The sequence below is a fragment of the Lagenorhynchus albirostris genome, chromosome 5 (genome assembly GCF_949774975.1).
Source record: "Lagenorhynchus albirostris chromosome 5, mLagAlb1.1, whole genome shotgun sequence".
Classification (NCBI taxonomy): Eukaryota; Metazoa; Chordata; class Mammalia; order Artiodactyla; family Delphinidae; genus Lagenorhynchus; species Lagenorhynchus albirostris.
In genome coordinates, this window is record NC_083099.1 from 69,081,298 (window position 1) to 69,097,785 (window position 16,488).

The window sequence follows — 16,488 nt, forward strand, 5'->3', positions numbered from 1 at the left end:
ATTACTTATACTGAATCAACTAAATTTCATACTACCCTATATCTAAGTGGGAGGAGTTCTTAAAAATAATTTGGACTGTTTCCTTATAGGTCAGGACACTGAAGTTCTGATTTGGAAAGTGACTTGTCAAAGGTCCCTTGGTGAGCTGCTGACAGAGGCAGAACTAAAATTCTGACCGGTATCTGGAATGAAGAACTGGGCTGTTTTTACTCAACCTGTTTGTTCCTTATATGCTACAATAAGGCCATTATATTTCTATAAATTGGGAAAGAGATATCTATATTTCTTATAGTAAGATACCAAAATGCCATGTGGATTTGGCAGAAAGCTTTTACTAGCGTATTCAAGGAACAGAAATTAGGAAAATTCATCTGGTTTTAGGCATGCTGTATTTTAAATTTACATGTTAATATTTTGTTTAGATTTTGATGGCTGCACTTCTTCTCAACAGTCTACTCTCCGACCATTCTTAATGGTGATACTTTGATGATTCTTCTATTTTAGTAAACTATAATTACATGACTTTCACCTGGAATTCTACTTTGCTTTCTAATCCTGGACATTCAACTGAAAAAAGTTTGGAGTGGTGGAGCTTATTAAACATTCTAGACGCATTGATTTCCTTTTAACTCAGGCCCACAATGCATACATATAGGAAACATGTTCTCCCTCATGGGAAAACATATGAAGTTAGAAAGAGCTATTGAAATGTAGTCAACTGTTGATTATATTGTAATTCCTTGCCAGGAAACATTTCCATACATTCATAAGAGGAAGTAGTGATTGCTTATTCCATTATAGATTCTATACTACAGAAGTGATATATCTGTGTTAATCAGGGACTTAGTGGGACCTGACTAAAAGAAGTACTTAATAGAAAATAACTAATTATAAGAATTCATTAACTCTGATGATGCCAGTAATAATTGGAAGTTCCGTTTATTGAACTTCCTTTTACTGAGTGACAGATGTTTTCTTTGGCCCTTCACTTACCTAATGTAGTCCTCACAACATTTATCCTCATTTTGCAGATGAGGAACCTGAAGCTCAACGAGGTCAAATAACTTGCCTAAGATCTTTTAGCCAATAAGAAAGCAGTATTTGAATCCTGATCTGTATAGCTCCAAAGTTGTTTTTTCTTCTCTGAAATACTCTTTAAACATTAGGCAAAATCCAAATCAGAACCATCATGCCATTTTATGTACTCTGTTCCCTTTTGTATTGTTGAAGAAATCTCAGCTTCTTTCTTATTGGAGTTTATTACTAAACTTCAGTTTTTGCTTCTCTCTTCCCATAGCACTGAGTGTCCAACCTTCTTTGGTAATAGAGAACCATCAAAAGTTCACATCTAACTTAAATACCACTAAGGTGAATACAGGTTTCCTTCTCAAAAAGAAAAGAAATAAAGTAAAATATCCCCTCTGATGAACTACATGGAGAACCAAAGTGGTTGACAGAATCCCTTCTTAAAATCTATGCACAACTCCCTGTTACCTGCTTAGGAAGTTTCTGGGTGTACTTTGGAACACAGGCTTGTTTTTTCCAGTTGGCTGTTGGGTCATTACCTTCTTCTGTATAGAGTATTTCTAGGAGACAAAATCTGCTTTTAATGTAAGCCTGCTTGTAAGAGAAATCTCCTGGTCTTCTGGGGAGGCATTCCCCTAGTAAGTGTAAAAACTGAGTTGATCTTAGGAATGTACCCATGATCTCAAGATACCTTTTAGAAAAACACAATCTAGTCAGTAAACATGACCAATTATTGAGCATACGGCAGCATATCAGAGTAGAATTCCAGAAATCTCAAGACTTGCCCATTTATTTTATGTGCCTACTTTCAGATTTACATTATCCAAGATTACTGGAAACGAGTGTAGAGTTCTGACAAATGGTTACCACAGTGGAACTGTGAGTGTTGCCATTTGCTTTATGGGAACAAGATCGTAAGAGAATATTTTTCCCATACCTGCTTATCCCATGAGCAATTTTTTAAGTTTGTTTTTTTTTAAATTTTGAGTATTACTGTACTCTCAATCTTTTGCAATTGAAATGAGTTTACTAATCCTAATAAGAAAGAAAGTGCTAGCTAAAGTATCTACTTGCAGAAGAGAAGTTGAAAGTTCAAAGATAAATAGAACTTGCAGTAGCTAGTACTTAAGGAAACTTGTCATATGAAGCCAATAAACCAAAATGGTTTTTCTTCCCTTGGTGTAAACTTGTACTTAAGTTGGCTTGATGTGATCTTTTGGGTTTTAATGGGCATGACTGGGTTTATCCTACCGAGGTTTAAGGAGATGGGTGGCTTTTCTTTCTAGGCTAAGGCAAACAGAGAAACCAAACCATTTGAGGGCTGCCAAACCATTTGTGGGCTTAAGTGCCAGGAAAAGTGCCAGTCAAATAGAGGGACAGAAGGTCGGAGTTTCTCTAGGGATACACGGGGTGAAAATAAAAGAAAGCAATTTTTACTACCAGGATATTCATAGTGGAAAATTGCTTTGAAAAAAATTGTCTGCTACTTGCTTGTCTAAGGGTTTTTACCCTTTTGAGGACCCCTGTGGTTATCAGTGGTCTGTTGTTTTCTACTTAGAAGGTTTATCTCCATCAGAATAATTTGTGAGTACTTTTTTTAAAAAAGAAAATTTCCTGCAGTGCTTAAGTACTTACAGTTGTTATTATTACTCTCATATTACAGGGGAGCAAATGTAAGTGATATTAATCTGTTCAAGATTATTCATCTAGTGAGTGTTAGAGCCAGGATTAGAATCTAGGTAAGCGTACTACTCTTGGTTATACCGTAGTACCTCTGTATGCAGTAAGTATTCACTGAGTATCTCATTACCAATGCTCTGTGCAGTGTACTACAGAATTCTAACACTGTTTAAGAGTTTCATTTTTCCCTAAGTGTAATTTTGATAGTCATCTTTCTATGTTTAATTATGAAATTTTATAAATCTATTTAGAAATCAACTGAATCATTTTAAAGCAGGAGTGCTTCCTTTTTAATCATTTTTATGATAGTAAGAGTAATTACGTGTTTAGCTGCTGTGTAAATTCATATATTCCTGAATTGTTCTGAAGTGGAACACCCATGTAAAATGTAATTGTTCTTTAAGGAAGGCACCAAAGAAAGTACTTTTAGGAGAAGGCTCCTCTGATTATGATCAGTTTAATTTTACATGCCAATTGAAATTCACAAATGCATAATTTGCTGATGAGAATCCACAGTTCTTTGGTAAATGATCTGTAAGGTATTAGAGATCTGCTAGGTTATTCAGTAGTAGTTGTACTTCACAGAATCGAATTCCCTTAACTATATTGAATTAACAGCTCACTTTCCTTTCCAAGAGGACGTTTGTTCACTTTGTTTCTGTGACTGTATCTGCACAGTGGTTACTTGATAGATGTACAACTCTTATTCTTTTCAACCGGCTGAGGTTAGCAAAACTACCACCACCTTAAGGCTGAGAAAAAAGAAGCATAGGAGAAATAATGCACTCTGAAGTTAAATCAGTAGCTACTACAAGGCTAAAAATATATTCAGGACCCTTGGTTGTCCATACTGGCAAAGCGAGTTATATCTGTTGGTTAAAATATAAATATGCATTCTCTCTCTCTCTCACACACACACACGATTAAAATGGTTTTAAATGCTGCTGAGTGGTCCGGTTGTCTAAATTGACACTGTCCTTTCTGTCATACTATGATTATTGTTTAGGGCAGTGTTGTCCAACAGAACTTTTGTGAAGGTGGAAATACTCTGTATCCCTCACTGTCCATAATGGTAAGTACCAGCCCCATAAGGCTATTTAACACTGAAAATGTTTTTAGTGAGACTGAATTTTTATAATTTAATTTTGGTTAATTTAAAGAAATAGCTATGTGTGACTAGTGGCTACCATATATAGTGTGAAAAAAAATTTTGTGACCCTAGTGGATAGAATAATGATGGATGGATAGAACATACAGATTTGGTTCAGTTTAGGGCAGTCTTTTCTAATATGTGTTCCATCCAACATTGGACCATGTGAATGCACCTCACTTGAGGTTTTGGAGAGTTGTAATTTTCCTTGGGTAACTTTTTTCTTCTGTTACTGCCAACACAAAAAGGTTTGGCTTCAAAGCACCAGTCCATAAGTTTATGCCTGTAGCCCAGGAAGCTTGTGAGGTTGTTTGTGTTTGTGGGTATTTTTAATCATTTATGAAAACTTGAGTCAGATATTTCCTAATGGAAAGACTTATCTCTATCCAGCAGTTCTACCAGGATGAGTAAAAACTGCTGTTTCCACCCTGCTACCTTCCTTCCCTTTTTCAGTATTCTTCTCACCCTCAGTCTTTTACCCTGTCCGATGGAAATTTCTAACTCAGCCATTTTCACTTTTCCAATAAGTTACCCAGTTACTCTGTGGTCTCTGATAATGATGCAGATGGTCTGTGATATTAAAGTAGTACTTCTGATTTGAGGACTTATATTATCTCAGCATTTTCAAAACCCACTTGCCTGCAATCTAGTGTGTCTGTGGTTAGCTATAATATATCTCCTTGCCAAACAAGTGGTTTGGGTTACTGGGGCTTTCATTTAACTTTGAATTGGGGGGATTAGGGGAAAACAAAAGCTCAGGAACCTATTTTGATAAATTGCATCAGAGTTAAATGTTGGGATTAAATCAGTTGTTTTGCTTTTTAAAATGTCTCCTTACTGAGCTCAGTCTTGTTCTTTTGTTGAAGGTGTGTGCATATGTTTGTGTGTATGTAGACACGTGTTTAAAACTCATGCTTGAACTATTGAGTAGTATATTATATAACTCAGTGTTTTCTACTTAAGTTCCAACATGGTGGCTGAACTTGCTTTCGTGTTTGGTACTAGTAAAACATTTCTCTCCAGTCAGGAACTGGTGTTATTTCTCCTTTACAATAATGAGAACTGAACAACTTTTCATATTTCCCTGATTGCTTTGGTTCTCAGGAAGATCAGATGCAAATTTGGGGTCTTACGTAGACTTTGTTTTTGTTAGCATACATTTTTCCTTAAAAAAAAAAAGAACTTATTCTCTAACCTTAAGGAAACAGTATAATTAAATTGAATCCATAACATTGCTACTGCAACTTATTTTTTCCTGTAGTAAATATTTGCTGCTTCACTGTTTAGATGCTTAAATTAGATTAAAAACATTCATTTTTTTATTATAAAATGTTATGCAAGGGATTATGAATAATAAGATTCCATTTCATGGTAGATAAATTGGAAAATATAGAAATGTTTGAGAAGGAAAATAAGCTACATTATAGTCCCACAGTACCTGATCAATGTTAAGATTTTGATGTTTATCTTTTCTAGTATTTTCTAAATAAAATTTAACTTGAAGAATCAAATATTTCAGCTGTAGTCAGTGTACACTATAGAAAGGCTCAGAAATCAGCCCTGGGCTCTGCCCATATCATGGCGAGTACCTTCAGGACTTAACCTGTGCATATAGCCCATATAATATGCCATGTGGATGGTCATCTATCGTGTGTATAAAACAACAGACTGAAGAGTGTCAGTGGTTTGTACAAAACACCCACATACACTGTAGGGAATGTGAGTGCACTCTGAGGCTGGAACTAGGACCAGGGATGATACCTCTAGATTGGCAGGTTTTGTCCTTCCACAGACCATTTTACAGTTACCCGAAAGGGAACTGTGTTGAAAGGAAGTGGGCTTCCTGTGGTTAAATATTTATGAGGAGTCCAGATGATTATTTGGACAGGATAAAGCTGGACTTAACAACTACTCAGACCCTTTCTGATAGTCAATTTCTATAATTTTAAGAAAGTGATGAATCAGCACCTTTTTATGAACAGTGACTGAAATTTAGAAATATTTGAGGAAACTTGGGAACCCAACCTGTCATCCAGGGCCTTTATTATTTTCAGAGGTATTTTGGATTAAAGCCTCTTGATGCTCAAAGACATTTTAGACTTCTAACCAAGGTGGTGACTTTAGCAGATCAGATATTTGGTAGAACTTTGCAGAAAATCCTGGGTTATACTGTTCTGGTCTTTGTGGAGCTTTTTATGAAAAGGCGAGCTTTCTATCATTTCGTAATGTTGATGGAAGGATAATTAACCCTGAAAATGTCTTTCTGTTACTAGATTTCTCAGGACTTTTCTCTCCTCCTACTTTTTTTTTTTGGTTCTGTCATCCTTGACGTTTTTCATTCACCTTATAATTAATTTATTAACATTTTCTAATTTTCGGGACTATTTGGCAGCCTGCAACTATAGAGGACTTCTGAGGACTTGAGACAGTTTTATCAAACAAATAGCTCAGGGGACTAGCTCCAGATTCTGAAAATTCATGCCAGCACCTTAGCATACAGTGCATTCTGCTTTAAAATGCCACATACATCCTATGTACCCTTTCAGGCTGTTTAGCTTAATAAACATGTCCTCATGTATACAGACATTTTTCATAGCCCTGGGGTCTAATCTTGGAAATGCCACATATTTAACTATGTGATCCTTGGCATGTTATTCTAACTTTCAGAGCCATTTTGAGTGATGTACTTAATTGTCATCTAAAGGAACCAAGAATTGACCACCTGCCTGAGTGTACAACTTTTCTAGGTGTTCTAGGAGTCTATCAGGTAATTATCCTTTCCATTATAATACATCTGAAATTTGGGGTGTTGGGAACAGAAACCCTTTGCTGTCATTTAAGGCATTGTGGGTAGATGTGCAGCTTCTTAGCTTTGTTTAGGTAAGCTGGAGAATGTGGACATGCAAGATTTCATGGTGCATCATTTATACGAGTCATCATTTTTATCAGGAGCCCTCCTTTCCACAAGGATTTATTTGAAAATCATCATCCCAGGCATTGAGATAAATATTGGAGAGAAAATGATCCATAAGATTTTTCCTACCTTTCAGGATCTTGAATGTATAATGGGGAAACAAATGAGTACATGTATTTGTATGATTAGTTCTCCAGTGTTATATTTACTACATATTATGAAATCACTGGGGGGGAAAAAAGCATAAGTAAATCTGCTGGGTGTGTGAGAGTATCAGTTGTGATGGTTTTGGTTCTGTGTCCTATAGGATTGGATTAATAGAGAAGTAACATTTGAATGAGGTTTCTGAAGGTTGATTATGAAGTTTTTGAGAGTAGAGAGGAACCACTGGCAGATAGAAAAGGGTTCTTAAGCCCATCATCTGTGTAATGGTGACTAAACTTCCCTCAGACTTGCAAGACTCCCCCATTCTCTGTTTCACACCCACACCAACCACCCAAGAAAAACATAAACCAAAACCAATAACCATAAAAATTCCCAAACAATTGAAACAGTGGTTAATGATACTCGATGCCCCAATCATTTGTACAATATGTGGAATGAAAGTCTTTGTCTTTCATAAAGGAATTGCAGAAATCTGTGTGTACTTTGTGGGTAGTTTAGTAAGGGGGGATAATTATACTAAGGACAATAAGTACAGGAAGGTGGATCTGACTTAATTATTTTATAGATCTCTACTCAGAAGGCTCTTCTATCTCCGAGACGGATGGAGTAACCATAGTATGTATATTGGAAAGAACAGGGCATTTGGAGACTTGATCAGAAAATTAGCCCACCCATTGGCTACTTTAACTAGGAACAAAGTAAATGAGTATGGAACACCTGTGTTGTTTACCTCTTTAGCATCAGCCAAAATTAGGTGCCACTCTATTTCCTCTGTCATACTGTACTTCAGTTTTGTTCATTTCGACAAGATGGAAATTATAGACACTAAAAGTCAGAGAAGGATCAAAGGTTACCTTTCAGTTACCCTTTATCCCTAATAAATTAATTGCTCAAACATTACTTGGGTATTATTCTAATTGTTTTCAGCTTTCTGCCTGAAAGTGGGAAATTTCAGTTGTCAGAGTGACCAGGGGCTCAAAGCTGTGTTTGTTGTTTTGGGGGCTCATAATTGGGGCAGGTGGTTAGGAGAGTGTCTCCATTCCATAGCTGAGCATCTCTAAGAAGCTCCCACTGATGGTGGTGGTGATGGGGTTGGAGACTGGTTTTGGTGTTGGTGTTAGTGGTGGTGATGTTGATGTTATCTTAGTCCCTATATATAAACTTTGCTGGGGCTGAGGAGGTGGAAGATTTGGCATTAGGATGAGGTCTATTCACAGTTTACCTGCATCCCATTTCTCTTCTACTGAGGCAGTTTTATTAAAGCTTTTAATAAAGGGAAGAGACTTCTTTAATAGGTTAGTGAGACATTTCTCTTGTAGGGCAGCAGACAAAGGCTTAGGGGTTTTACCTATGTTATCATTTCTTAGTTAAAATTGTCTTTAACAACTCTGAGACACATTAGTCAGAATTCATTAATGCTCTCTTACCAAAGGGAAGAAAAGCCATTGATTTTGGATGGAGATGGGGGAAAGTGGTTAGATCCCAAAGGGAGATTTTCCTTGGAATTTCCCACTGCAGTTACTACCTAGGGTTTTTGTTACAGGTCATCTATGAAATACTGTGCAAAATTTTTTTGTCCTTGCTTTTCAGAAGTGAACACAGGCCAACCGTGATAGCTAGAGACTTCTTCTTGGGAGATAGTGAGAGAAAGTAAACTATGTCCATTGTTATTGCTCTGTTTTAGGACCTGGAACCCACCTTCTGAACACATGTACCACCCTTACCTAAATTTTATTTCATCCTCAATTTCAAAGAAACTACTGCATATTTGTCTTATTTTAATTAGTATTTAATAATATCACTCTTTTCTGACATACTTAAACATAGGCCCATTTCTTCTAGGAGTTCTTTGAGCAGAAATATTGGAGGCCAGAAGAGCTCAGGTTGGTTTGCAGTTCATTTGCTCATTTGTTGGGTTATCTTGGTCAAGCCAGTTTATTTCTCTGAGCCTAGTTTCCTCATAAATAAAATGAGGATATTGATAAAAACCTTCAGACCCTCCGACAGTTAGGAGGAATAAGTGTGAAAGTGCATTGTAACCTACAAAGTGTTATATCAATGTCAGTTGCAGTTGCCTGTCATTACCAAACTTTTCAAGACAAAATCTGTGTCTGGAACATCTTCCTCATTCATAGAGGGTGTTCCCATGTGAACAGAACAAAGAAAAGTAAGCATAAACCCAGCTCTCAAAGCAGTGAGTATGTATTCCATCTGCTACTAATAGCATTTACACTAAAACAGAATAATTCATAAAATTATACCAGAACATAAAAGGCAATACAGACACAGTTGAAAGAAATAGTTTCTAGTGAATGTATTAGTAATCCAGGCATTTTTTTTTTTTTTTTTTTTTTTTTTTTTTGCGGTACGCGGTCCTCTCGCTTCTGTGGCCTCTCCCGTTGCGAAGCACAGGCTCACCGACGCGCAGGCTCAGCGGCCATGGCTCAAGGGCCCAGCCGCTCCGCGGCATGTGGGATCTTCCTGGACCGGGGCACGCACCCGTGTCCCCTGCATCAGCAGGCGGACTCTCAACCACTGTGCCACCAGGGAAGCCCAACCCAGGCATTTTTATGTGGGAGGAAGCTTGCTCAGTTTTCATAGCCATTTATTTTCAGAAAGTTTGGGGATGTGGGTAAAAAAATGACAAAACAGGAATGACTTCTTCACTCATCTTCTAGTTTGTATAGAGTTAGTTCGTCCCTCTGCTAAGAACGCTTACCACTTCTGCCCTAGGAGTTTTAACCTTCCTTGGAGGTTGGTTTTGTATGGTAACTACTTTAAGGTTTCCTGGTACAACTCTGCCAAGTCACCCCCACTCCTTACACCTACCCCCAGTTCATAACAAGCACAACTGCTCCACTTTCATGCCTTCAAGGAATTTTCTATAGGTCTTTATAAACTTTATTACATTTTATATTATGCTTATTTACCTTTCTGTCAACTCCACCTTCTGGATGGCTTGTAAATGACTTATTCCTCCTAATAATAGAATTCAGCAAATGTTTGTTGAATAACTGTGTTTACTAGGTGCGTACTATGCTATTTGTTTATTTAGAGGAATCCACAGATGAATGAGAATCATCTTTCTCTTCAAGGAAAATAGGTGGGAGATATATAAATCCTACTTCCCATTCCTGAGACTTGCTTGCCTTAATATAAACGAATCCACTGTATATATGTACATATCTGGATTTTAAAAATCACTAAAGCTCTGTTCTTTTCATGGGAAAGGGAGAGGTTGCTAGTTTTTACTTGAATGTCTGAAAAATTTTACAAGTCTGTGATGCTGTCAGTAACGACAGAGCTTAATTCTATTCATAACATTGTTTTCCTCCTGTCTATGGAACTCTGTTCTTTGACTTTATTGACCAGTATTTCTTCATTTTTTCTATTAATGAGCATCTCCTGAAGTGCTACTAAATTTATGCTACATCTAGCACTAACTGTGTGGAAGGTGTAGAGATTGCAGGGCTGGATGGGAATGGAGAATGATGGGGTTAGCTTAATGGCAAGAAGATAACCTGAGATTAGGGTGAATGAAAGTGAACACAGGAAGGAAAAAGTTTGAGAAGTGGCAGGATAAAAGCTCAGGGTCCAGTAGTTCGTCTTAAATGTGCCTGCCTGGAAACGTAGTGAGATGAGTTTATGCTGTTTATTCTCAGTACTGTTTATAGCCCTTTGCTTCAAAGTAGAGTGGATTAGAGGAGGAGCAAAGCTCCTGGCTTTGAACTTGTCCTGGCTGAGAATTGTTTTCTGTAATTCCCAAACTGGTTACTGATCTGCAAGGTGGCTGGGTGTGTGGCTTTCCCAGCTTGCATTAGATTAGCATTGCAAAGAATACAGGGGCTGACTTTGAAAGCAACTAGAGTGGATGCATAGGAAATTATGGATTAAGTAAGTAATATTTCCGCATAAATGAGATGATATATTTGGAAGTTTTTAGTAAACTTTGAAGGGCTAAATCTGTGTATGGACAATACAACCCTGTGCGTGTATGAGTGTGTGTACATCTTTGTAGTCATGGAAGATCTTCTAGGTTCTTTTCTAGTGCAGGCCTGACCCATATTTTGTGGGTACCAATTCAGCCTCTACCGTAATAAGATTCAGGGTCAAATCACAATAATTAAATATACTTCAGCCTTGCTTTTTACATATTAAGAAATAATTAAGAGTCATTATTAAGGCAATCATAAATTCATAAACTCCTTGGTGTATTATGATATGTCAAATGCGTCATCATGTTTATGGTTTGTGTGTGCTGCTGATGAAATAAAGATGTGAATTTTAAAAGTTTTTATATTTAGCTGTAGAATTTAAGTGCAGTATATGTAAAACATTACAAAAAGCACAGAAAATATAGAAACCCAGGAACCTATCACCTAAATTTAATAGATGTTAATATTTTGCCTCACTTCCTTCAGTCTTCTCTAGTTTGTTTGTAAAGCAGTGGAACAGCATATATATAGTCAAGGCACACCTGCCCCTTTGCTTGTGTCTCTAGGGGTCACTGTGTCAGTGCCAGATAATAAGACCATATATTTTTACTACAGGTATATGTATCCATAAACATTATATTTTTAATGTCATGCTGACTGAAATAAAAAACGTGAAAATATTGCAGTTATTCACATGGAAAACTGTAGTAATTTTATAATTTTTATTTTATTCAGCATAATATTAAAAGCATATAAAATATATCGTTTTGGCTTACCTTTCTGCTCTAATAACATAAATTGAAGTGGCTTTTAAACTTTTTAGAATATTCATTCTGAATATTTGTTCTCTGTGAACTAAATCCATACGTGTCTTAGACATTTAATTAATTAATGTTAATCAGCTAAGTGTTTTAGAGAATGCATGTCGGTCAGTATAGAATATATTCTTTCAGTCTGTTCCGACTGTGGTTTACCAGAGTCCAGGAGGGCTGGTTGTCATGAGCAGGAAGAGCTCTTGCTTGCTGAGAAACTGACTCCCAGCCCTGCCACCGGCAAACTATGTCTACAGCCTTCATAAGCCCTTTCTTTCTTCTGGCCCTTATTTTCCTCACCTGTTAAATAAGAGGTTTAACTAGCTCTTCTTGAAAGCACTTTCATTCTGTGAAATATTGGGGAACTTTGACCTGGGCCTCAAGTTGTTAGAATTTGCTGAGAATATATTGGATGTAAAAGAACAGGACTTTCTATTGAAATTGCCGGTTTTGTAGTTGCATTTGAGCCAGGGCTAGGTAGGTCATATTCGGTTTCATATGATTTTGGGGGCAGAAATGATTTTTCCATCATAAAACCTTTTCAGAATAATCTTGACGTCTCCAAGCTCTGCCTGCTTTTTTGTTGCATTATCTCTCAGCGAGGGACAGGGCTGTGTGAATGTGTATGTGAACATACATAAGTGCTAAGAATGGCAAAGGAATGTTTTTTTCATTCTGTTTTAATTAAATGTCTTCACAGACAAAGTCAGAGCTGCAGAAAGAAATCTGTAAACTCTGGTAAGCCCTAGAGGACAGTTTCATGAGTCCTACACATTGCAATAGTCTGAGGCTTTGGGAACTTTCCTCTTTAATGTGACGTACGTGTTTGGAATAGAGTAAGGATATATCACCTAAACTACACGTCCTTAAAACAAACAAAACAGCATTTTTCATGATAAGAGTCCTTCATATGTATGTTTGTTTTAAGAAGCAGAAGTTTAAATTACAGTTTGGGGTGGAATGGACCTTTAAGACCATCTCTTCCTATTCGTGTCTAAGAAAGTAGTTCAGGAAACGCTCTTGCCTGGCTCTCCAGATGGAGGCAAAGTTAGGGGCAGATGCCTGGTACCCTCCAAGGTTCCCACTGTCTTTTGGTTTGCAGGCTCTCTTTAGGCAGCTCTGTATTTAGAGAGACCTAGAGAACCAGTTCTAACTCGTGTCTGAGGGTGTGGACCCATTGAAGAACGTGACTACACTTAAAGTAGAGATCCGCTCCTGCCTAAGGGACTAATAAAGGTGTGTTTTTCCTTAAGAGCACCAGGATACACATAAGTCTCTGGGAAAGGATCCTCTGAATCCCAGATGGCTTAACTCCTCTGACCATGCAAAAACTCAGATTTTTCTCAGCTGCAATATGTGAAACATTCTTGTCTCTTATTATTACAGCAGTCCTTTATAGAAGTGGGTTAGAATTTCTGGGCCTCTGCGTTCTGATTCTGTGATTAATTTCCATAGGCCAGGGACCTAACCATTATTTTGTGACACCTTGTTCTTGGCCCTGAGCAGGTACTATGTGGATTTTTGTGAATGAAGACTTTATACTAACTAGTCACTGTTTTGTGCATTGCGAGTTATAAAGTTGATCATCCTAAAATATTAGGTTGGAGTCTTTGAAGTCCTGAACAAGATCTTTTTCTTTTTATGTTAAAGTACTACTAATGAGCTTTCCTGTCTGCCCTTCTCCCTCATCCTCTGCAGTGTGCCGAGATTTTGCTGTCCTGGAGGACCACACCCTGGCCCACAGCCTGCAGGAACAAGAGAGTGAGTAATAGCCCTCTGCGTGCTCCTTCAGTTTTCTTTTTTAGTGGTAGCTTGAGGCAGATTTCTCAGAGTGAGGCAGGGAGAAAACAGAGTCATCGAGTTATATCACCCATCCATCCTGACGGATCTGTCTAGGCAAATGACACCTCCGTGAAGAATGAAGTTCTGGGTGTTTTGAAGTCAGATAGCTGCTAGGGATGAGAAGACTGTTGGATGTATCAGAGGAAAAGAGGGACTTGAACCATTTCCTTTGCCTTAGTGCTATAGGAGGGAGATAGTGGTTATACATGCATCGAGGGTGTGTAGAAGGCTGGCAGAGGGATGGGTTCCTTCCCCTAGAATAGGAGGCCTGAACATCTTTTCCCAGGCGAGGGCGGTGTCTAGATTGTAGATTTTTCTGAATTTTTTATGTATGTACTCATGAATAGTAAATCTAAGTTATATGTGTTATACAGAAGTACGTAAGTATGAATTTGTAATTTGTGAATCATTAATTCGTGTGTCAGTATAAAAATTCGGTATTGAAATAGTATTTTATAAATAAGGTGGCAACTTGTAGAGCAGAAAGAGCACTGGCCCTGGTTTTAGATTATTTGAGTAGAAGTCCTGGCACTGCCACTGTTTTATCTTGTGCCCAATACAAATTACTTTAACCTTTCTGATTCTCTTTTTCTGCAATGCAAAGATGAAAATAATAACTCCTGTGCTGCGTATTATATAGCGTTATTTAGAGCATAAGATGAAATGATGGATGTGAAGCCCTTTTCAATGGAAAGGCTCTTAAGTTTATTCTCAGGTTTATCATTAATAAGCCAAAGCATTATAATTCCTCTCTCCAATTTTACTATCCAGTTGAGCATCATTTGGCATCGAATGTTCAGCGGAACCGTTTGGTCCAGCATGATCTCCAGGTGGCTAAGCAGCTTCAAGAGGAAGATCTGAAAGCTCAGGCTCAGCTGCAGAAGCGCTACAAAGCCCTGTGAGGACTTGGGGACTGGGAGGGCATCATGCCCGGACTGGTTTTCTCTGTGGGGTCAGCAACCAGGGCAGGGAAGAGGACTCTCCATCTGTTCCTCTGATTCCTTTCACTATTAGATTACAAATCCTACAGTGACTATCCCATAGTTTCCTTTGAATTAAAAAAATTGTCTTTGTTGTTGGAATACTTTACTAGGTTTTGGGACATGTGGTTTCTGGTGTGGACTCAACACTCTTCGCTGATGACTTTGAGTCGTTTGGTCCACCTCTCTGACTCAGTTTTCCTTACCTGTACAGGGGGCAAATGATCTCTGTCCCCTCTGCCTCCTGGGCTTTTGGGGGGAATCCAGCGAAATACTGGATGTCAAAGAACTTTATGAGGTCTGTTGGGTTCCTTTATTGTTTCCTAGCAGTGTTTGCTACTCCTATTTTCCTCGAACCCGTGGCTTTTCTTTTTGTGTGGCTGTGCCGCACAGCTTTCAGGGTCTTAGTTCCCTGACCAGGGATCAAACCTGTGCCCCAGCAGTAAAAGCACCATGTCCTAACCACTGGACCGCAGGGAAGTCCCAAACCCCTTGCTTTTTAAGTAGAGGCAGAATCTTTTGGAAAGCTCTGAATCGTACCCTTAGTCCTCTTCATAACTTCAGTGTCTGACCAAAGTTATTTCTCTGTCTCCTCCTAAATGGAGAGATCACGTCTAAGGTCTCTTCTAGCACAATGACTTTTTATTCTTTTTAATGTTTTAAAGGCTCACAGAGTACATTTCTTCTTTGAGAGAGGCTCCTATACCTAAATCTCTAATGGTGGATTTAACCACAAAATTGTTTTGAGGAGGAAGGGGTAAAGGAGGAAGTGAAGGGACCCTTCTATTTACTTTAGTTGTCATGTTTAAATAAACAGGATAGCCTATTATTTTTGCTGCCTTTGAGGAAGGCAGTGATTTTATTCAGCTTCCTTATTTTGTACATAAACATTCTTACTGACTCTTGCTAATAACTGTGCCACCGTGAAAGGCACCAGAGAGCACAGATATGAATAAAACATAGCCACTGCCTTTAAGGGACTCAGGGGAAATAAACTCTGAGCGTTTGCCAAAGCAACACTCAAATTTGTGAAACATTCCATATTCTTAAAACTAGATTAATAAACACTTTTTGGTAAGTTAAAAAAAAAAGTAAGTGAAAAGAGGGTATGGAAATAAAAAATGAGTATATTTTTATTTTCAATTCTGTGGTTTGAATGGTTCAGAATCCTTGAATGTTAGACCTGTAATATGAAGTCATTAAGTCCAAAAACTTTTATAGCTGATAAGACGACATAAGAGTGCATGATTCACTGGTTAACAGTGGCAGGACTGGAAATCAGGTCTCCAGGCATCTTGTCCAGTGATTTTTCTACTGATTCTAAAAAAGCTTGCCATTTCTGCTTCTGGCCTGTGTTCTCTGTCTTGTAGTCCCTTCCTCCCTTTCTGTGCTGTATGTGCGTTATACACATACATACATACCCCCACGTGTGCACACATCTACTTTCACCTACATCTATTTCCCAACATGTTGAAAGTGACCAGTTCTTTATACAAATGAGAATAGTCTTCATCCCCTCAGTTTTGTTAGAATAGAATGTATGGATTTCGATTCCTCCAGAGAAGTTAGGATATTGCCCCCAACACCCAACACTTTTCAGTTATAAAAGACTGCCATTAAACGTGGAATATACAACCAAGACTAGATTAACTGAGTACTTTAAGTTCAACTGGCAGGGGGAGAATAAGAGGAAATATTTGTGTAGCAAACGAACTGCATATATAAGCCACAATTGTAATTTTGTTCCAACATCTTTTTAGATAGTGAACTCTAAACGTGCTATCTCTCTCCTAGTTAGCAGTTAAAGGTTGTAAAGGCTGTGTAAAGGTTGGCTCCCCAGCACTATCACACTCTAGAGTTATAAGCTTCCCAGTGACTTTTCTTGAAATCTGCAACCAGAAGACTGGTGTACCTGTAGCCATCTCTGAGAGATCCAAACCCCGTTTTCTGTTGGAACCACTGTTTCCTAGGTGCTGTTTTAAAG

At 38.0% G+C, this 16,488-nt stretch overlaps 1 protein-coding gene across 3 annotated transcripts in view; it reads left to right on the forward strand.

Annotated features, from left to right (window-relative positions):
- Positions 1 to 16,488, forward strand: part of CCDC50 (coiled-coil domain containing 50) — a 65,835-nt gene that overhangs the window by 12,427 nt on the left and 36,920 nt on the right. For all 3 annotated transcript variants that reach the window (XM_060150285.1, XM_060150286.1, XM_060150287.1), the window contains exons 2-3: positions 13,381 to 13,443; positions 14,296 to 14,422. In XM_060150285.1, coding sequence (XP_060006268.1) covers positions 13,381 to 13,443; positions 14,296 to 14,422 — 190 coding nt within the window. The remainder of the gene's footprint in view (positions 1 to 13,380; positions 13,444 to 14,295; positions 14,423 to 16,488) is intronic.